The sequence below is a fragment of the Microplitis demolitor genome, chromosome 3 (assembly GCF_026212275.2).
Source record: "Microplitis demolitor isolate Queensland-Clemson2020A chromosome 3, iyMicDemo2.1a, whole genome shotgun sequence".
Taxonomy (NCBI): Eukaryota; Metazoa; Arthropoda; class Insecta; order Hymenoptera; family Braconidae; genus Microplitis; species Microplitis demolitor.
In genome coordinates this window covers 17293310-17317464 of record NC_068547.1, presented here as the reverse complement: position 1 = coordinate 17317464, position 24155 = coordinate 17293310, and the positions used below count along the sequence as shown (strand labels likewise).

At 28.8% G+C, this 24155-nt stretch overlaps 2 protein-coding genes across 2 annotated transcripts in view; both read right to left on the bottom strand.

Moving 5' to 3' along the window:
• LOC103572483 (uncharacterized) overlaps positions 1 to 24155 on the bottom strand; it is a 77590-nt gene that overhangs the window by 29835 nt on the left and 23600 nt on the right. Inside the window, exon 2 of the mRNA XM_053737249.1 lies at positions 8066 to 8097. Within this exon, the coding sequence (XP_053593224.1) occupies positions 8066 to 8068 (3 nt within the window). The 5' untranslated portion in view covers positions 8069 to 8097. The remainder of the gene's footprint in view (positions 1 to 8065; positions 8098 to 24155) is intronic.
• Positions 11548 to 22618, bottom strand: LOC103572235 (nuclear receptor subfamily 2 group E member 1). The gene is made up of 4 exons (XM_008550747.2): positions 22224 to 22618; positions 16281 to 16517; positions 15880 to 16139; positions 11548 to 14865 (listed from the first exon to the last, which is right to left on the bottom strand). The coding sequence occupies exons 1-4, from the start codon at positions 22282 to 22284 to the stop codon at positions 14173 to 14175; spliced, it is 1251 nt and encodes a 416-aa protein (XP_008548969.1). The 5' UTR covers positions 22285 to 22618; the 3' UTR covers positions 11548 to 14172.

Sequence of the window (24155 nt, the reverse complement as noted above, 5' to 3'; positions counted from 1 at the left end):
TCTAGTATATAATAATAATATATATGTATATATACATATGTCTGTATATGTGTGATGTATATACAATAAAATGCCCTCACCGTCAAACAGGGAAGAGGATTAGCGAGTCCATTAAAGTCGCGGACTCTATTATCCGTAGGGCAACTCTATGGTGACATCAACTGTCAAGCATTGGCGCAGACCCAACAAAAAATTTTTATTTTTCTACCGTCATTTTTTTAAATTTATTATTCTGATTTCCAAAGAAAATTTTTATTTATCAACTAAAAAAAAAAATTATTTCTTAGTTCAGAAATTTTTTTTACTTCATTAAAAGTTTATAAAATAAATAAGACATTAGTTATTTAAAAAAAAATGTATATATATGTTAAAATTAATTTTGGAGAGAATGTTGTTTTCTATAAATTAATAAGAGTTAATAATTTTTTTAGTTGAGTACACTTTAGTGTAAAAATAAAAAAATAAAATTTTTTAAGATTGAAAAGTCCTGTGGGCCCGCGCCATTGGCTCTGGGGGTCATGGAAGTAAATTACAAAGGGAGGATTACCGGCAGCTGGGCTACCAGGCTAACCATCGCCGTCATCATCATCATCGTCGTCGTCGTAGTGGTTTTTTCACCACTCGTTTGTATAAATGTATATATGTCGCGAGAGCATAGCAGAGTAGAGCGAACGATCATCCACGCTCACTGCTCTCGTAGAGTTATACTCAATTCATCTCCTCTACTCGTTTCAAGAGCTCTTTGTCCTTCGAGGCATTGGTAACATAATTATCGAAGTTATAACAAGCCATCAGTTGGCCAAGAGGGTGCTGAGGGGGTTAAATAGTTGCCGTGTGACAAGACGACAATAAGTTGCTTCAAAATATGTCAGCCGATTTTTATATTGAGTCATGAAAAATTTATATAAATTCATCAATTTAACACTCTATTTCTTTGTCAATTTACTATAATATATATATATATATATATATATATATATATATATATATATATATATATATATATATATGTTTTTTTTCATTTTAACTTTGTAGATATGGCGAATTATTTATTTAATTAAATTTATTATGTATCGAAAGTAATTTTATACTTTCATTTTTAATTATTTCAATTATTTATTTAAGATTATATCAAATTACATACAACCAGATCTTGAAATTATTTCGTAACAATGTAAATTTGATATTATCTTATATCAGTTCTAATGAAATATTACAATTGCGTAATTTAATTATATAAATAATTAATAGTGTTTGTAATTTATAAATTGTCAGTAGACAGTTTTATTAAAAAAATTTTTTATTCTTACGAAATTAAATTTATGAAGTTAAAAAAATTGTTAAGTTTATAATCATAGATAAGTGAATTAATGTTATTATTTTACTAGAATATATGTATTTATACTTGATAATTTAATAGAACAAATAAGAGAGAGTATGAAAGAATAAAAAATGAATTGAAGTTAATAAAAAATTTCAAATAAAATTATTAAAATGAGTTCGAAACATATAGAAATATATATATTTTGTTTATTCGTGTACTTCATAAGATTAAATTAATTTATACCAGTGGGAAAAAAAATCGTTCCAAAAAGATTCCAAAAAAATTCGACTTGTGGAAGTTCTAAACTTAAGACAGAGTAGAAATTCGAGTAGAATTTTTTTTGAACTTTTGTAATTTTAATAATAAAAAAATGGTTTATCTAAGATTTTTATAAGCGAATTTTGAACCAAAAGAGAACACATTTTTTACTTCATTGTACTCTCGTTCCAAAAAAGTTTCCATCAAAAACCAATAATACTAGCCCCATAAGAATTAAAACATGTTCGTAAATGGTTCAAAATTTTAGGTTTTTGAACTTTTTCGGAACTAGGATACATATAATAAGAGTACGTTTTTAGAAAAATATGCTTTCTTTTTTGACTCAAAATTCGCTTCTATAAAGTCTAAATACTTTTTTTTTTAATATCAAAATTACAAAAGTTCCATGGAATTCAAAATTCTCGTTTCAAACTTCCACACCTCGAACTTATTCGGAATCTTTTTGGAACGATTTTTTTTTTACACAGATATTACCAAGCTATTGTTTTCATTTTTCATCAGTAATTTTATTTTTTGATACAAAAAGAATAAAAATATGAGCCAAATTTTTTTTCATATGAATCATTATTTGAAAATATCCCGTATATACAAATTTATCCTTCAATCTTTAAAACTAAAGTAATAACTAATGAATATTCACTATTTGCTCATAAATTTTGCTATAGCGCTACTTCGCTTTTAGAGAGCAATATATAAGACTCTTCAAAATTTTATGTAATGTAATTCAATTAAAAATTACAATTTCGCTTAAAATTTTTTTGACTATTTGTCACTAGAAGTTACAAAACATCTGTATTAAAAAAAGATAGATAAATAATTTAAAAAAAAAAAAACATGTTGTGTACAGAAAGAAGCGTGTGAATCACATTGTGGTTTATTGTACGATTCCAATAATTGCGCTTAATCCTTACGAGGGTGGGCACACACGCGTCCTACCAGTGGTAGATGACATCCCTGTAACCCTCTCGTAAATTCGACTCTCATCTCTCTTACCCTTTCTACACATACCTCGCCTTATTGTAATATCAACCATACACTATATAGACATAGACATACACACATATACCTCGGAAGCTCAAGCACTTGAAAACGTTTTTATATGCTCGAGTTGCATTAACGACAACGTCGACGGCGGCAACCCGTCGCTCGGGATTTGTTTCAATAACACGAAAGAGTGCCAAACCGAAAACTCAAATGTTTACTTTCAAGCCAGATTTCATTCAATACAAATTTATAAAAATACATTCACTAATCTGTTAACTCTTTAGAAAGTAAAAAAAAAAAAAAAAAAAAAACAACATCAGGAATAAATAAAAAAATGTAATAAAAAAATCAACCACCTACAATTTAAAGCAAAACGGTTTTAATTCTTTTATGAAATGGTCGATGATCTCAGATCCTAGATCCCAGTACAGCATCAGTGATCCTTTTTGAACACGTATGATTTCATTGTAGTAAGAAGCTAGACCGTAAAAATTCAGCATGGCCGACGGTAAATGATGGCCAATCAGGATGCACTAGATGACAGCTGCGCATCCCTCGGGACTAAATAGTGCACCCCTCGATGGTAAACTATATCCAGCATCATCAGGCCTTTAAGAAACCCAGAGCAGTCCCTAACTTTGTGATTTTTGCCTTCATGAAGTCAGCCATTACAAAAAGAGACTCGTTTTTCTCGTGATTCACCGACATAAAAAAAACTTCCATACATGTTTCCATAGTCTTGTTTGACTTTAAAACTTAAACCAGTTTACCCTTTGATATATTTATTTCTTATGTTAGCCATAATACGATCTAAACAATGGCAATTAGTATTCGTTAGTAAATAATATCCTCTTTTAACAGAAAATGCATAGTAATGTTATTTATATATTAAGCTGCGATGACTTTAAAGTTTTAAAAATTCAAAATTTTTTGATCTATACCTTGAAAAATTTAGTTCAGATTAGAGGTAAAAGTACGTTTTGTTAGAAAGGATAATGTAGATAGTAATTTTAAGCAGGTATGATGATAAGTCTCATTGTTTAGTCGTAAATTGTAGGTAAAAAAAGATCGTTTAAGAAAACTATCGAGAAAATGACATTTTCGAAACAATGAAAGTCAATGGATTAAGATTTAGAAAAATTTAAGTGATGCCAGAAAAAAATTGCTGAAGCGTGACAAATATTTTTTGGCCCGTAATGAAAACAGATATAGATATTCGTTAAAAGTGTATGGTCTTAAGAAATATTTGAAAAGTATCTCAAAAGCCAAAGGACTTTAGTAAACATAATCTGGTAAAAAGACAAAAATGAGAAAATCCTTGGCAGACTATTCGGCAATGACACCTTTAATCAAGTCTACTTCTATATACATGTATCCGGACATATATTCTTCGAAACCTGAGGTAAGAGAAGATAAAGAGAAGGAAATAGAGAAGTTGTCAGGAAGGATGGAAGGAACAAGAGAAATATGCTGCGTCATGATGGGGCTTGACAGGATCAGGTGGAGATTGTGGCTTTACCTCCTGATGTGTTTAGTGTATTTAATAATAGCTCCATGACATACTGGCCATCTGAATAATCTGGCGCTGATGGATTTAGTCTTATAAATACAGTAGGCTTTTATATATGTACATATTTATAATATGAAAAACCAGTTGATACCATTATTATAAATTTGCTTTTATCTTTTTGTTTTTTTTGTTTTTATTTTTCAATAATCGCTTTGGGGCCTGGACTTTTTTCGTTACGATAAATATTTACCGAGTTACAATTTAACGTATATTGATTATATGATCATATATACGAAAAAAAAATTTCTATAGTTATAGTAGCAATTTACGCCTTTATAAATTTTTTCGACAAGATTTTAAATCATAAAATTTGGAGGAATTATAATAATAAAATTCAATATCGAACTTTTTGAGAAATTCAAAATTTTTCGGTATTTATAAGGAACATTCAAAATAATCGAATATTATGGGTAAAAAATCAATCGATTCTGGATTTTAATATCATGGGTATCAAGGCTAATAATCATGTAAAAATATCTTTTACAAATTTTATATACACTATAAGAAATTTTGTGTAGTGTAAATTACTCGGTGTAAAAATTTTGGTATGAAAATTACACCAAATATCGTATTAAATTTAATGATAATTTTGCGTTAAGGATAAATAATTATAAAAATATTTAAATGTTAAAAATACTATTTAAAATTTAAATTAAATTAATGTAGTTATTGAATACCCAGACAGCATTCAAGTCGGAATGACTGTTTTATGACATCTTTTTGAAGGCGTCCTCAAGAAGTCTTATAATGAGTTTCTTAAAAGTGTAATTTTTGAAAATTCTTATTTAAGAGTTCTTGAAGACTCCATAAATAAGACGTCATTTTTGTGACGTCTAAATGTATTTATTTTTTAACTTCTTTATGAAGTCAAAATTAGGAGCTCCTTAAGACGTCATGGTAAATTTATACTGAAGTTTTATTTGCGAAGTCAGAAAAAATAATTTTTTTTAAAAACGTCTTCCTGAGTTCGCTAGGTGGCTCATTTGACATCTTGAGAATTTCTTATAGACCTTTAAGGTATTGATGAGACATCCAAATCATAAATAGGAAATTCAAAACTCATCAAGACGTCATTTTGCTATCTGGGTAAGTAGTAATAAATATTCAATGATCGTTTGTTGCTCATTAATCAAAATTACGAGTAACACGGAATGATGTAAAAAAAGTAGATTATACCATGTTAAAATTACACGGATGGAAAATTTACACCGTGAGAATTCTACACCGTTATTTTATACTAACACGGCCGTCTAAAGTTCTCTGGATTCATTTATACACCGAAATTTTTCACAATTATTTATAATTAATAATGATATTTACTATCGACGATAAAATACTTTTTTGTAAATGAATCTCAACAATCATTATAAAAGTATAAACTTTTTTATGAGATAATCTATTGAAGTGCAATAAAAATAACCAAAGAGTATTTGAATGCACAAGAGTGGTATAATGATTGTTTATCGAACCGATGGCAATTAGAGTAAAACGTTTGATTTATTTTGAAAATAATAGCCTATAAAATACTGACTGGTTGCTTGAGCGCATACACATTCTTCTTCATGTTCACTCATATATAATGAAGTAGAGTATTGCGGTAGAATGGGATATACCAAACTATTATGAACTGATGGCACACTCATGTGTACATCACCGTTATTATTATTATCATCATCGTTGTCATACAAACCCACATATGTACATGTATATTGATTCAATAATTTATTCGGGCAATATAGTGTGCATATAGTATATATCTATCTATATATATATGTGAGCCAGTGTCTTTTTTCCGTAACAGACCCCCTCAGGGAGGCAGCATCCGTGTCATGACAGCGATGAACCCCTCAATGACAGCCAGAGCAACCAACATAATCTGTTCCCATCAACATAGACATAATGGATGCATCAACGGGGGCCAACAATGGAAGCATTTTACTTGTGCAGAGTGCGGCTGGAATAAGAAAAGTCTGGGCCTACCGTTTTTACGTGAACGAGAGCATAAAGCTGTTACGGGATATGGTGGTGTGTATGAATATGAGCGCAAGATAGTTGATATTTACAACTATATATTAATATATATTGTGTGCATGTACATGTGTATGGATATATTTGTGTATAAATAATTTTCGAGCTAAATGTGCACCCACCTCAGTCGCTAGCTTGGATTTGCTTTATTAAATTCCTGACACGAGGCGCGTCGCACGTGCAAATATTTCGCGGAGGGTCCACGTCGTTTCGCTGCTCGGGGATGACTTAAGAAACTTGCTGATTCGTTGGCTCTTTCGTCAGCGCCTGCCTCTCTAATGCCTCTCTGACGTTCTTTAGCTCTTCTGGTTTATAAAAAAAATTCTTTCATTTATGAATGGAATTTATTATTGTTGAGATTCAGCTGCTAAATTCTTAAAGCATAACTTGCCTTCAATTATTCTGTTATCTTTATACATTGTTGTATAAAATTACTGTTTATATAATTCTGGTAAATTAATATTGCAATTTTTATTCCATATCTTTATACAAGCTGTCATGCTTATTAAATATGATGACTAAAACATCCCAGAAATAAATTACAGTGAAAATGTATTTATGACAGCTAAAAATTTTCTTTAAAATATCCAATCATCAATTTATTTAATTTGATTGTATAACAGTGAAAGGCCGGGCACAAAAAATAGGGGTTAACAATTGAAGTTTTAATGTTTGAATAGAGATTTAATCAGTTGGAAGATTTGATATCAATACTTGAGTCGATTTTTCAGTCGATTTAACAATGATGTAAAAAAAGCATAGCAACCCAGCTAGCGTCATCATAAGCTTTGAGCAAAAACAAAACCGCGACTCCCCATCACGCGTCCGCTAATTGACTGACGTATGGGACGTATACGTCCAGTCTGCAGACATGAGCACACTTTTTTCTGTTTTGTTGCCTCAAAACAATGGCGACAATACGTCGACTCTCAAGTGTTGCAGCTTTATGAATCTCAGGGAGTTGAGACCTAGACGTCCAACGATATGAAACATCAGATTGATATTCTCTGTGCCCTAGTATAGCCACGTTATATATATAACCAAGGGAATCGGGCGACCAATTGATGTAACATATAATCGAGGGTTCATTGTATTGCCAAGTTGCAATTACAGCGGGGCTATTTTCATTGTAACATGTATATATATGTATATATAAGCATCGATAGCGTTTTGTTACACTGTTACACTTGGATATTTCTTTGAAATATTTCGCCTACCTCACCCCTCGATTGGTGGGCCTCTTCAGCTCCCGCGCCACACTAACCCATTGCTTATAGTACACATACACACAAGTAACTCACCCCTCAACGCGTTATATAAATCAGTAAAACACATACGCGATATATAAGCGTGGAGGCAAGGTGTAACATTGCCCGGTCCCCGGTGGGAACCACTTGTCGTTCAAACGCATGCACACTTATATTATTCGTCCCGCATTTCATGTTTCTTTTATTTAAACTACAGGAATTTTTTCACCTAGTCGAGATACACTTGGAACTTATTTTGTTTTGTTATTTTTTATGGGGCTGAGTGCCTGATGTCACAATGCAAAATATTAAAGAGTAACAGAGAAACTTCCAATATGTAACAAAGTATTTCAGGGTCCATATATTTAATTGCAGATCGTAAATTGTAAATGGATTTAATTATTTTGGGTTTATTATATATGAGTGTGAGTATAGTTTATTACTATTCGATCATCTGGAAACGCTACTGTTATTAAGTATAAACTATACATATATATATATATATATATGAAAATTTATTGTTTGTTTCAAGTATTGTTAGCACTTGGGAAGTATATGGTTTTCTTATTGTTATTTATTAACATACGGTGTAGTGTAAGTACTTTTTTAATTACCAGACGTTTAATTACTCACCATTGCAGTGATGACGGCTTTGAAGATGAGTCCTGTAAAAAAAATTTTTCGACATGATTTTTTACTGAAAAATAAGATGAAGAAATGAATGAAAGTAAGAAATAATTGTAAGCTAGGTGTAAATATTTAAACAAGTTGTTGAAAGCTATATTATAATGTAATGAATAGATACCACATAATATATAAAAAGTGAAACGAATTATTTGTCACACTACACATTAGTTTGAAAGCGGCATATTGACAGATGTGTTTTTCATTCATTGATGTATCTTTGGGCGGACTGTTTACCTGAGTAATTTGTCAGTGAATATAATAGTTTCAATGGCTACGGAGTAAATCCTAAGTGAAATGGTGGTAGAAAATAGTGACGTTGGTCGATGATGGCTACAGTGGCCGAAACGAATCAACGGGCGGTCTCACTGGTTTTTCACAGTTAAAAGTTCCCGAAAAACCATAAATATAATATGTACCATAGTTATATTATATTGATGTTGCCGCAAAAGGATCCTATATATATATATATACATATACATGTTCTGTTAAAAAATAAATATTAGACCGCATTGATCTTGTATAGAATTATGTTTTTGCTTCAACAAATTTTACGGTTGACTCTTCAATTTTTATTATTTATTTTAACCGATAATAATTGTAGCTATCTTTATATTTATACATACACGGAGAAAATTTCATCATAAAAGTTATACTCAAGTCATAATAAAATTTTTAGACTGAATTCGATGGTAGTGAATATCATTAAAATTATTAGATAAACAATTTGAATTGTAGTATCTACTAATTGCATGGTAAAATCTACAATTATTGATGACAATAAAAAATTAAAACTTATTATCTTAACTAATTATAACTATTATCGAAATCGTAATTCTTAATAACCTGATGGTAATAGTCACCATCAGCCCAAATAATAATTACTATTTAAACTAATAAAAAATTTAAATATCGGCGTTACATATCAAATGATGCTCAATTATTTTATGTTCTAAAAAAAATACTGATTGTTGATGGTGATGAAGTTTTTCTTGTCACTCAATACTTGCATGATTGCTATTTTGATGATCATACCCAATCATTTAAAGTTATCAATAACAGCTCCAATATTTGGAAATTTTTATTATATTCGGATTTGAACGATTGTATTGTTACTTATTCTACTTATTTTAAGGACAAAATGGACATATCTAAAATATGGATATCAATAAAAGATTTTAATTTATATAAATTTATCCTACTTTTTGTTTCAGAATTTTTAGAATCTTGAATGGTAACAGTTACCATCTTCGATTGTAACAATTACAATCTTTAATAGTTACAATTAGCATCTTCGATAGTAATCGTCACCACCATCAATTGTTACTATTATCATTCTCAAATGGTAAAATTAATCATTTTACCACTGAAAAATTTACTACCATTTCAAATATTTGAAATTAATAATTTAGTATAGATAGTATAATAAAACTTTTTCCGTATATCGTTAAAGTTAAAAAAATTCTAATGGATATTTTTTAGCTATATTTATTTTTTTATTTAAGTATATGTAATGTTTAGTGTTGAAGGTATTTATTTTTTATTCATTGGCAATTTATGATAACGAGTATTTGTCATAAACACGTTGAACGATGATGTATTGAGGGGATGCCACGGGGTGCCGCGTATATATACACGACGAGTGGCACAACATTTCAAAAGCCAGTCATGCAAAAGAACAAGAGTCACTTAAACCATTAGAACGAGCGCCAGTGCTTTTCACTATCCCGCATCACTTTTGCAACAAGTAAACTTTATATGTATAAAGATCCTTCATACTATACGCTCTGTTAAGAAATTCGTGAGAATATATTTTCTTCAGCCGATTATTCACTATCCACTTCACCACACATACTTAAACTTTCTTTTATTCTTACCAGACAACTGACGTAAAGCGTTAACAAAATTATTTTAACCGTCAAATATAAATACTTATAATTTATAAATAAATATTGTAAAAAAAAAAAATTTGATTTTTTAATAATCACGATAAGATTTTAAAAATTATGCTGAAGTTATGATCCTGAAGTTAGCAGACAATTAGTGATTTTCGGATTTTTTTTTCAACAAATAAATTACAAAAAAACAAAAACTAAAAATATGCACATGAAGAAAATTTAAAAAACTACAGGTGCAATTTTTTCAAATATTTATTTTTTTTTAATTTATTGTTTAAAAAAACGTCCAAAAATTATTAGACGTCGGCTAACTTCAGTATCATCTGAAGTTAACAGACAATTAACAATTTTCTGATATTTTTTCTTTCAACAATTAAATTAAAAAAAAAAAAAAAAAACTAAAAATATGCACATGTAGAGAATTAAAAAAACTACAGGTGCAATTTTTTAAAATATTTTTTTTTTATAATTTATCGTTTTTAAAAAAACCTAAAAAATTATTAAACGTCAGTTAATTTTTGTATCATCTTTAAAAATCTAATTTGTTTTTTTAAATTTTCCTCAGTCGCTTTAACTTTTTTTACAAAAGTTTGGTCTAAGTTCATCATAGTTGTATATAGTAGTTTTTTACATTATATGTATAGAGCAGAGCATCTGAAATAAGACTTTGGACTCTCAAGTCTAGAATAAAAAGTAGCTCTGGAGTCTAAAGTCTTTTAAGGTCGGAAAACTTAGAAGGCGATTATTTACCTGCGCGCTTGATGATTACACACTAACGTACCGCGGGTTTCAACCAAAAGAATCTCAACACGAATATTCGGACTTTCGGACAATGTTACTGAATTAAGCCACTGCTAACAGAGTTGTGAGTTAGACGCGGTCCTTTGTACTGCGATTACCAGTCAAATCACCGTGAAATACTCATGAAATTCATGGGCATTGTGACACTACTTTGAGCTGCAGGTAAAATTTAACAATTTACAGTCCTGATTTTTCTTTCGAACTCTAGTATACATCCTTATTTACTTCCATACTATATATATGGGAAATCCGGGTCAAAAAGAGACTTTTTTTGATACAGAAAAATTTTTTTTTATTTAAAAATTTTTAGTTTTCGTTTTTGGAAAAAGATGGGGAAAGATGGCCAGCCCGGATAGGGCAGCCAAGTAAAAATTTTTAGAAAAATAATTTTGATTTTTTTTTCTATAAATCAATTACAGAAAAAAAAAAACTAAAAATATGCACATGTAGAAAATTTAATAAACTGTAGGTGCAATTTATTCAAATATTTTTTTTTTCATCCAATATCATTTTGAAAAAATTCAAAAATTATTAGATGTCGGCTAATTTCAGTATCATAAATCTTCAGTTAACAAACATTTGAAAATAAATAAAAAAATTTTCTTTAAAAAGTAATGACTGAAATTTTCAAGTGTCTGTACTGATTGTTACCCTATTTTTTTCTAAGAACTGTATCGAAAAATTTTTAAACTCATACTTAAAAATATAAATAATAAGTCAAGAGTTTCATGTTCATTGTCGTATTTTATTCACAATCGTTTAAACGTATTTTTTTTTTTACAATATAACATTACAATGAAACTTGTGATAATGAGTTTTACACATACATTTAATCGTTCATAAATGTCCATATATATTTTATTTAGCTAGTGATATTTTTTATTGAAAATTTTTTTTGTACTCAAAATTTTACGATTTATTCCAAGCCCACTCAATTTGAACGCGAATGAAGAAAAATGTTTTTCATTTATTACAAATTTTATTAATCAGAATATAACATCAAGAGAATCATTACGAGCGACGACGATCAGAATTAAAAAATATCATTTTAAATCATTTTTACTATAGAAAATTACTCTTGAGAATTTTTATAATTAAAGTTTAGAAGTTCAAAATAACTGATAAATCAATAATTTTTTTAAGGAAAGATAAAAAATAAGTAGAAATAAGTATATTGTCAAAATCGCAAAGTCATAGATTCTTTCGAGCTCTTGACTTAATACAATTCTTTGTTACAAGATTAAATCATTTCTATTAAAAATAAGTAAAAAAAAAAAAATATTCAAAATTTTGTAAAGATAATAAACAAATAGAAGTTCTTTTAAGAACTAATTAATTTTTTTCTGTAATTAAATACTGACAGCAAAATTATTAAAAAAAAAAAAAAAGTACTTCTTAGAGGAAGAAAAATTTTTCAATATGAAATGAAAAAAAACTTTCTGAGATCTATAAATTTTTTCTCGTTCCACATTTTTTTTTTTTTTTGGTTAGTTCAAAAAAATTTTTTCTCACCCCAAAAATTTTTTTTTCACTCCAAGAATATTTTGGTTTTCAATTCATGGAAAAAATTTCCGAGGACAAGTAAAAATTTTTTTAAACGAGTAAAGATTTTTTGTGGCAAAAAATATTTTTTTTCTGTGTACGGTAAGACATCCAGTACTCGATCAGAGAACTGGTACTTGATCGCTCATGTATTTGTATATTTATAATTAGTAAAATTTACTAAATATAAATACACATACATAAAGTGATCGGGTACTGGTTCATTGATCAGGTACTAAAGGTCTTTTATCTTAAATATGTCGTGTAGAAATTACAACAGAGAATTGTATTAGCGTGAGTCAAGAACTTGAAAGTGTCTATAACATTCTAAAAAGTCACGACTTTGACAATATAAATTTATGACTACCAGCTTATTGTAATTTTCATTTTTTAAAATGTCAAAATTTATAAATCTGAATACTAATAATTTTTCCTGCGATTTTTTTAAAAATAAATTTTTAATGATTTTTTCAAACGAAATTTACTTTTCAGAATTTAAAAAATAATTTTTAATTCTGAACGTCCTCCCGATATTAATATTCTGATAAAAAAATTTTTTAAATCTTCACATGAAATTGAATTGCGCTCAAATTGATTGGAACTTAACATTGACATAAATCATAAAATTTTGAGTTGAAACAAAAAATGTTCACAAAAAATACTTTTTAGTCAATAAAGATACGATTAAACAATTCGTAATCGCCATGAATAATATTTACAAATAGTTAATCCGTAAATGTAATGTAAAAATAGCCTAGTATTTAAACTTAGCCATTTAGTTTATTGCTCAAGCCTTTAAAATTATATAAATAATATATCATAATTAAAAATATCGATAACTCTATATAATATATCGAAACAAAAGCCACATATTCTTATAATTAAACTAGTGATATGTAAACATCACAGTTATTTAAACCTCTAAAATTGATTAATCAATAATTATCATCAACAATTATTTACAGTAATTATTTACATGTATGTAATCTATACATTTTTTTAAATATTTCTCGTTTAAAAATAGTCTTATATTTTATAATTATTTAAACTAATCAGACCATTTTTCCAAGAGCTTAATGACGTACGTTAAATTAAAATAAGTTAAAGTAATAATTAATACAATTTAATTATAATACTGTTAATAATATTAAATTAAATTGTATGAACGCCGAGAAATTATTCTTGTTTGAATTTCTAAAGTTTTATAGCAGAGCCGGACCATGCCAGCCACCTGCAGAAATTTAAATAAACCCACGCAAAAATTACTATGGCCACAGTAAAATAAACCACGATTGTATCCCAAATTTTTGTAACCACTGTCGATTTTACTACGACCACAGTTATTTTCCATGTGTTTATTTCAATTTCCGTCAAGCGGCCAACATGGTCCAACTCTACTGACACCATAGCATTTCAAACGAGAACAATTTCTCGGTGTAATTATTACATGACGATAAAAGCACCAGACTAGCGAAGTTTTTTCATTTTACAATAAAAAAAAATTCATTTTTCACGGAAAAAAAATTACAGAAAAAAAAAAAATATATATATATATATGAATGACTTTTCAGAATTTTCATATATGGAATTCATACATAAATATTAAAAAAAAAAAAAAAATGTAATTTGTTTTAAAAAAATGAAAAAAACTTGCGAATCTCGGTACTTCTACACGGAGAAATTAGTGTTTGAAATGCTATGTTGTCATAGTAGTGCCGGACTATGTTGGCCAACTGTTGGAAATCGAAATAAACATATGCAAAAATTACTATGGCTAAACTAAAATAATTTCTCCGTGTAGTATCATAATTAAAATTATTGTGATTTATATACGTCACATATGATGCGTTCAATAGGAATCACACCAATGGTCCGACGGAAAAATAACTCTTCAATGACACTACTTGATACAGATTTTAAAAATGGCAATACCATTAATATTCTGCTGAATCTCAATGCGCCAAAAGATGCATGGTGTAATATTTGTCCAAGTGCTAGATATGCGCCGTCGCGTAGCCGTGCAATAGTTTCTGGATCACGTGCATGGTAGCCAGGTGCCAGAGTTGCTGTTACGGGTGGTGACATTGAACCATCACTGTTACGGCTACTTGGTTGGACTTTGAGATCTTCGAGGATGGATGAGAAAAATACTATTGCTCGTACACATGCAAACTCGTGGGCGTTCAAAGCAGCGGCGTTAATGGCATTCAATACTTCACGGAAACGAAGAACTTCTAATGCTAAAGGGGAGTTTCGGAGTTCTTCTGATAACAGGGCAGTTGGATCTAGTGTCGGTGACATCTGAGCTACTGCGAGAAGAAATAGGTCTCGCCAGGAGGCCTCGAGCAGCATTAATTGGTCGTCTATTGTTAGACCCGCGCATATTGTCAGATCTTTAGTCCATCGTACATTGAGGAATAATATACGTGCCGCGTGTTCACATGTTGCTTCTGGAGTAAACAGTACTATCATTTGGGTAGATGGTATTACCGGTATATTGACAGGAGGCTGAAAGTATTACATAAATTTAAATAAATAAAAATTATTTTTTTAATTTACTAAGTATATTTAATTAAAATTTATCTAAAATGTCTGAAACTTTTTTTTAACCAAAAAAAAAAATATTATTCATGAAAAAAATCAGATCAATAAAAATTAACACTAAGCTTTAAATAAACTATTGGTTATTAATTAATACTGCAATTTATTTTCCATTTAAATTTTTGAAAAATGACAAAATATATTCTACATAAATGAATTTATTGGGCGCCATAAAAATATCTAAATATTTTTGACAAATGTCATTATACTTAAATTTATTTATGGAAGTTTCAAAAAATTTTTAAAAATCATGTAAAAGATATTAATGATTAAGGATTATACGGAGACAAAAAATGTACGAACTTTTATTATGCTGCCGAAACAGGAAGTTGAGTCATCAAAAAATTATTATGCTGCATCATAATTATTATTGTGAGTCTCTGAAAATTTTTTACTTCTACTATAATTCCTAATTTAGACAAATATTATTAATTACAATTAATGAACAACTTTTATGTGTATAATATTTTTTGTAGTACAGCATAATAATTTTTTGACAACTCAACCTCCTGTTTCAAATTTGGTAGGCAGCATAATAAAAAATTAGTCGATTTTAGTGAACGCGAATTAAATTTGGAGTGAATTCAGAGTCAATGGGAAGGAGATGATTTTACTTATTTAATCCCAGTAGAATTCACTCCGAAGGGAAGTTTAGTTTAATATCGACATCCCGGTTCGGAGTAAAATTAAATCTGAAGGAAAGTTTATTTTAATATTAGATGAGGATTGAAATAAAATCCCGACCACTCCGAAATTACTCTGGTAAAAAAACAAACTCCTTCTGTACTTTGTATGCAGACTGATTTTTTTTAAAACTGGGATTCCGAGTGACGGAGTTCATGCGGATTTAAATAAAATCCGTATTCACTCCCGATTTTTTACAGTGTAACAAATATAATGAATTACTATCTCAACACTTACATAAGCCGGATAATGGTCCGGTTGTGGCATGGCTATACTTCCACAGTAAAGTTGGATATGCATCTGAGAACCGTATTGACCTGCAACTACTGTCCGATGTTGATCAATTGGATTTTTGGGTAATGCCAAATCCAATACAGCAACCGGTGGTGGTGAAATTATATTAGTAGTCAAGTTGATATGTTTCCCAGGTTCTTTGAAGAACAAAGACATCTGTCTACGTATTGTCGAATTACGTGGTCCTCGCTCATGTTGCACAGCTATTTAAATAAAACAAAAAAAAATTTATTATGTGCAATTACATTAGTAAGTAGAAAGTGTCGTAATATTATGAAAAGTTTTTTACTTTGTATTTATTTTTATACTTTATTGTATGGAAAGAAATCAAACAAGTAATTTACCTTCTTTGTTCATGCCAGCGTGAATGCACTTCTTGAGCCGACAAGCTCTACACTGATTGCGGTGAGTTTTATCAACCATACAACCACCCGTGGATTTAGCTTTACAAACGTACTGACGGTTTCGTCGTATAGAACGTTTGAAAAATCCAGCACATCCATCACAGGCAAATATTCCGTAATGTTTACCTGAAGAATGGTCGCGACACACTTTGCATGGTATATCATACAATATTCGACCTGAAATAATTAAATTTAATTATTAGTATTTATTTTCAAATTATCATTAACTTAAATATTATTAAATCTAATTTAAATTACAAAAAAAAAAGGATTTCTTGGCGCAAAAAATTTTTACTCGCCTTTAGAAATATTTTTAGGGTGAGAAAAAATTTCTTGGCACAAGAATAGTCTTAAGAAATATGTTTTTCATTTCATGATGAAAAATTTTTCTTGCGCCAATAAGTGCTTTTTTTCTGTGTTCATATATTTTACATGATATATAACAAAAGAATTAAAAATATATATTTTATATATTCGCATTGCAGTAAAAAAACTTTCAGATTAAATCTGGAGTGGATGTGGATAAAAATAAAATCCACATCACTTCAAATTCACTCCCGATTTTTGCGGTATACAAATTTATACACCTTGCCCACCTTACGTAGTACAGAGTCGACAATTAAGAATATAAGGAGCTAACAAACAAATAAATGAATATAAAAGAAAATACGGCTTGTGTATTAACTAAAAAGGCAGTAAGAGAAAAGTATGTACCAGCGTTAGTTTAAATGGGCGTTTAAATAGGAATAAAGAACCTGAGGATTGATTGGGAGATCGTGATACGATGGAGTGTCGTGTTTCTGGTTGCTCACTTAACTATTGAATATGCCAGCAGCCACATCCGGTCTATTATTCAAACTACGCTATTCATCAACTTTTTCTAGTCTCTCTCTTTCTAACTCACTGATTTACTGCACTGTATACTATATATAAGTATATATATAGTATAGTGTACAGTGGAGTATTAAAAGAGGCTTGAATGGTGTGAGGGCGGATCGCGAAAAAATGACAGAAGCACCGAGCAAGTCTATTATAAACTCTTAAACCAGTGAGAACTTCATATACGCGTCTATATTTATTCTTATATATCATCTAAAAATCTCGTTTTTTTTTTTTTTTTTTTTTTTTTTTTTTTTTTTTTATTATTATTGTATTTATATTACTCGGGACACAGGTATATGGATAACTCTTCAGCTAACTCAGCGACAAATCGATCCATTCAAAGGATATATACTTTCAATGTGTCATTCATTTATATTATATATATGTATATACTACTATACAGTTACTCGCTCGTGTTTTCTTTCGTCGCGTAAACGGGTTCATACACAAATACGTTGCACGTCAAATATATACTGCTAAACTGTGAAAAACTCGTAAAATGCCTTTTTTCAAAATTCAGTTTTGTGACAATAACCTGACGTTGGTATTATATTTTAATAATGCACATCAGACCGTGACCAGTTGATTTTAGTCATAATGTATACGATGAATGAGTACAAGGGAAAATATTTTCTTTTTTTCGAGTGTGGGTGTGAAAATTAATGTCAATAAAATATTATATTGTGATTTAATACAAATAATCATAATTATATATGATATAGGGGAAGGGGGGCAAAATGGAGTAGCCCCAAAATTAAAAAAAATTTTTTTTTTAAATGTTCTCTAAACATTACAAAATTACTTTTGGAAATACAATTGAGCGTTATTTTGAATTTTTTTTTGTTGGACTTTTTCAAAAATCGAAGATCAGTTGAAAAATGGTAATGACCTTTGTTTTATGATAAAAACTATTAGAATTTTTTATTTCTTTTTTGTATCCATGAATTATGTGAAATGTTATTTTTTTTTTTTTGTATATTACTTATAAAAAAATTTAATTTCTAGAAATTATTGTTTTTCACTTATTAGACAATTAACAATTTTCGGATTTTTTTTTTCATAAATCAGTTACAAAAAAATTGCACAGGTAGAAAATCAAAAAAACTATAGGTGCAATTTTTAAAATATTTTTTTTTTTATAATTTATCCTTTTGGAAAAAATTCAAAAATTATTAGACGTCGGCTAACTTCAGTATCATTAATTATGGGGTACCCCGTTTTGCCCGCAAATAATGAAAACTTTTTTTTTACGACAACTGATAATTTCTTCTATTTACTTTGAATGTCATTAGAAAAAAAAAAAAAAGATTTAATGTATTTAAGTCCCAAAAAACCTTTCTTTCTGAATTACCCCCCGCCCTATAATTTTTTTTATGAGAAGCGAAAACATGTAAAATTAAATTTTTTTATAGTTTATTAATTTGTACCGTGAACGAAATAAAAAATTTCATTGATCAGAAAAAAAATATTTCTTTGAGTTTATCAGAATGAAATAATGAATTTATTAGCAAACAATAAAATGAAACTGTTGTAATAAAAAAAATGTAATATTGTATTAAACCCTTTCTTTAGAGAAATTTATAAAACAAATAAACAACAATCAAAATATTTATATACTTTTAAAACTATTACCATAGACATCATGTCGTCATATCATAAATTTTCCCCTTTGACAGAAAAATTCATGTTATATTTTTATCCTTCCGAAAACTTGAAGGAAAAGTTATAGTCTCGGATAATATACATAAGTATATATGGAGTTTCTATGAATAATCAATCAATCTAATATTATATCGAGTGCATTAAAGGGAAGTTACTGAGCAAGAAAGGTAAGCATTGCATCGATGTTCATGATGTACATGCACACATATGTATATACTTGCATTAATGCTTATCCAACGCACCCTGGAATCACCTGGTATAAAGTATTTCTTTACCGGGGGAAAATATATATATATATATATATAAAATAACTAAGAGAGAAAGGAAATTGAACTTGAGCTTTAGCTGTATAAAACAGTACACGTGCACGCATACATGCAACTCGAACTAGCAATTCAAACGAAATAATAACTATAAAATGAATAAAGAAAACATATAATAAGAAGTATAAAAAGAAGAAGACATATCAATGTGAATTGATGGACAGTTAGTGGGCGTACTCAGCAACTTGTATACTGCGTGAATTTTTTATATCCCACAAGTCTGTTTTTGCATACTTTTTTTTTTAACCACCCCCGAATACGTTATTTCTCCCTTACATTTTTAGTTTTCGTATATTTTACGTCCTTGTGTAAAAGGTAAAGTATAAAGTCTCGTGCTCATTATTAATTTATAAAATTTTAACCGGGCAATAACCTTAAAAGTTATACCAGGAAATTGTCACAAAACGAAATTTAATTTACTTTTTTAAACCAAGTAACTACCGGTTATCGATACTAATTATATAAAGCGCATATGAATGTGATTCACGCTTAAAATTTTGAATTTTTAATAAAAGGTCAAAAACCCGCTTGAGACGGTTAGCTCTATATGATTATTATATATCTAAGCCGCGTGTTATCTAAAAAAGTTTGAGCCTACAATTTTTTTTTTTCTATAAAATAATAAAGTTTCTTATCCTTGTTTTATTATCACGTGCAAGCGCAAAGTTTAGTAACTGTATTTAAAACTATAGGATAACTGTCGATTGTTAGAGAACAGACTGTTATATTAAATTGTATGGTGAAATTACGCGCGATAATTATTGATATATATATATATATATATATATATATATATATATATATATATATATATATATATATATATATATGCATAATAAAATTAGCTAAGTAAATATAAAAGTAATCGATAGCAAGAAATTATTGTTCGTAAAGTTAAATAAAAGTGTAATTGAAAAAAAAATATATATATATGTAGATATATATGTAAAATATTTTTTTCGATTATAAACTAAATTGTTTCTGTTTTTTTTTTTCTTTTTATTATAATTGATATGACTAATTTCTACTAGAAGTATCAGGTGCTATTAGTCATTGAACCATGGGAATTTAACGTCATGTGGTATTTAAAAAAAATAGATAACTGTACGTAAATTGATTTCGATTATTGTTGAAAGGGGATGCCGCACGTTACCGTCATCTGTTCCCTCAGTTTTAAAAATAAAGTTTGCTGGGGGTCGCGGCTCGGCCACCTACACTAGAATTCCGCCTCATCATCAGTTAACCCCCGATGTATACATAAATAAATGTATATATACATATATATATTATAGAAACTATCGTACACATGCTTCGGTAAAATAGTATTTTTATATTTTATTATTTTGCAATTGGTGGTGCTTGCACTGATTGCTGACCAAATGACGCACGGAAGCACACTCAAGCAACCTGTTAATTCCAATGTGATGTGATTCGTAGGTTTATTTAACACACGCATCCTACTGTCTCTATCACCCCTAAAACATCTGCCGTTATTTTCTCATGGACTTTAAAATAGTAATAACATTTATCGTCACTCGGTTCATCAGTAACACACATGTTATTTATTTCACACGAGATCAGATATATATATATAGATCAATTATATATAAGCCTAATCGAGATTTAAACGGTATGTTAATTCAAGTGAAATAATTATATTTTGCAAAGGAAAATAAAGAGATTATTTATTTGAAATTATAAACTTTAAGCTTTAAATTTAAAACGAAAATTCTGGTATATATTTATATTTATGCTCGAAAATATTCTGGTTAAATTTTATTGTGGCAATGAAACGAAATGTATTTGGTAAAGAATTTTTATATTTATTGGGATAAGAAGTTAAGTAAATAAAACTTTTATGACCGGCATTTTCACAATAGAAAAATATTTAAGCTAAATTTTAAGTTAACATTTATTTAGTTCTAATAGTCAAGTATTTTATGCATTGAAAAATTACTTTTTTTTTTTTTTTTCAATAGTGAGAGTTTTAATTTTATTTCTGTACTTTGATTCGTAGAATTTGTTATTTATGTTAAATCGAATGTTTACTTTGTTGCAAAGTGAAAAAATACAAAAAGTTTAAGTATATTTATAAATATATTGTCAACTTATTAGTCGGTTTTATAACAATTATTACTTTATAATTCACAAGTATCATTTGGAAAAGTTTTATGGTAATTACTTATAGCTCAAAATAAATATATATTTTAAAGTTTATGTAAACCTTCAGTACGTATGGAAAATTATAAAACTTGCAAACAAATATTTGATATAAAAATTTAAAAATAGAACTCGAAAAAAATTAATTTTTATTCAAAAATAAAATATTAATTAGCATAATTGCACACGCAGAGTAATTTTAGTTAAAATTACCCAAAAAATTTGATACTGTGAGGACATGTGATAAATATCTATATTTTTTCCACGCACATTGTAAAATATACTGCTCGATAGCGTGTAATAAAGTTCAATTTCTACTAATAACGCAGTAAAAATTTAGTTACTGACTAGATGTCCTTGCAGTACCAAACTTTATCGGTAATTTTTGCTCAAAAATTCTCTACGTGTACTTAATATTGTTTAATAAAGACTTACACTGTAAAAAATTAGCGGACTGAACGCGGAAAAAATCGGGAGTGTATGCGGAGCAGATGAATGTCTATTTATTTAAACCCCTCAGATTGAAATTCACTCCGAAGGGAAGTTTATTAATATTGAAATTCCGGTTCAGAGTGAAATTAAATCCAAAGAAAGTTTATTTTAATACCAAAAATTCGAATCATGATCGCGGATTTAAATAAAATTTACATCATTCCGTTGAAATAACAAACTTCTATTTACTCCGTATGCAGAGGGATTTTTTTTTAATTCGGGGCCCGAGTGAATTTTGATGAATCTACTCTCAATTTTTTACAGTGTATATCATTTATAATTTTAAAATTTTGTATGACTGTCTTATGATATTTAAAATCAAATTGAATTTATATAAAAATTAATAAAAAAAATGAATACTTACTTGCTGCTGGCTGCATTTTTCGATTATGAATATGCGCTTTTCGATTATGTGCAGAATTCATGAGTGTTTCCTGTTCTTTCGCCAGTTTTGTAATGATGTTATAACCACCGACACAAATTAAAATTTAAAAAAAAGGCAGTCTATCTGCACCACTGATATTATCACTTTGGGTAACAATAATTGATAAAAAAAAGGATAAAACTGTATCAAGTAGTGTGAACGCAATGAATTATTTAAATTAAGAAAAAATAACTCAAATGCGTAAATGAAGGCTAGGTAACGATTGTCGCGTATGCTTAAACCGAAGATATTATCCTTCCTAAAAGTCTTTGACTGTTCCGTCGCAAACTCTTGAATGAATAGTGACTGACAATGATCTTAGTCGAGGCTTTTTGATGGTTTAGTTGGGTGCCGTTTTGAGAAAAGCTTCGAATCTCATTGGTCGAAGTTCACCCTACTCCTAGGGACAAAGGGCGGCACCGAAAGACTTATATACATAGCTCAGAGTATATAGAGTCATATATACATATATATTGAGCGGACCATTTCCCTCTCCTTGGATTCATGATACAGTGAGGGGTTGAAGGTTGAACGGTGAGCTTTACGCGCGACAACTACGAGCATCAGTTGGCATCTTGTTTTACCGTACACCCTATGCGCCTGTACGTATGTATATATATATATATATATATATATATATATATATATATATATATGCATATACGAGTAAAAAAAATACTATACTGATGACTATGACCCTTTCATTGTTCGACAATTCATTTAATGTCTGACAATGTCATCAACTTTAACCCATTTCTACTGATAGCAACAACTTTCAACTTTCTATGCATGAAAAAATATTTTCAAACAATAATTTCATTTATTGATTGATTAATTATAAAAAATTCAATTAATAATAAGGAAGGGGGACAAACGGAGTAGTTAAGGAAATGCTAAGTTTTTGAAAACTCTCCTCTCTAAAAGTAAATTAGCGAAATTTACTAGCAAACAATGAATATGCACTAATTCAGTTTTAGAGAGCAAATACGCTGAATCTTTTTGTTTTTTAATGTCATTCAAAAAATTCATTTTTGCGGGCAAAATGGGGTCCTCCCTAAAAAAGGTAAAAAAAAAATCTGGATATTAAATAAATTTGATGAAATTAAATTCTTTTGTAAGTGATCTACATGAAGAAAATGATATTTTTAATGATTATTGGATACAAAAAGAGAAAAAAAATGTTTAACAGTTTTTCTAGTAAAACAAATGTCATTAACATTTTCAGTTATGAAAAAAAAGAAAAAATTAAAAATAACCTTCCCTCCGTCTTCTATGTTCTATGTATGTACATGTTTTATATGTAGCTAAAATTTTATACTATAATCAAAGAACAAAGGAAAAAAAGAGAACGCATATATGCATTTTATGTACATGTATGGATATTTTGGGAAAATAAAGAAATTAACAGATCAAAGAGATAAAATTAATGAAAGGGCGGAATATTTACATACTGTCGAGACTGAAGTCATAAGTTATATTTGTGTAGCCTTAATTATTGACTGCGTAAGTAGACTAATGTTGTTTTACTTTATATTTGATGAGTTTAGAAGCCACGAGTGCATGTTTTATAGATAATATCGGTAAGATACTTAAACATTTAAGTTATCAATTTTAAGTCGTTCGATTTTGTTAGTCCGAGGATTAAATTTTAATTCTAATCTTTTATTTATCAATCGTTGTTAAACTTTTGTAGTAATTTAACTTCTTAAAGTGAAATTAACTTTTAGTAATTCATCGTCAATAAAATAAAATAAATAAATCATAAATAATAAATATCGTCTTAAATTTATGAAATATTTACTGATAAATTTATCACGTATTTATAGATCCCTATCCTAAATTTACAGCTTATTAACTTAATACTGAAATTCA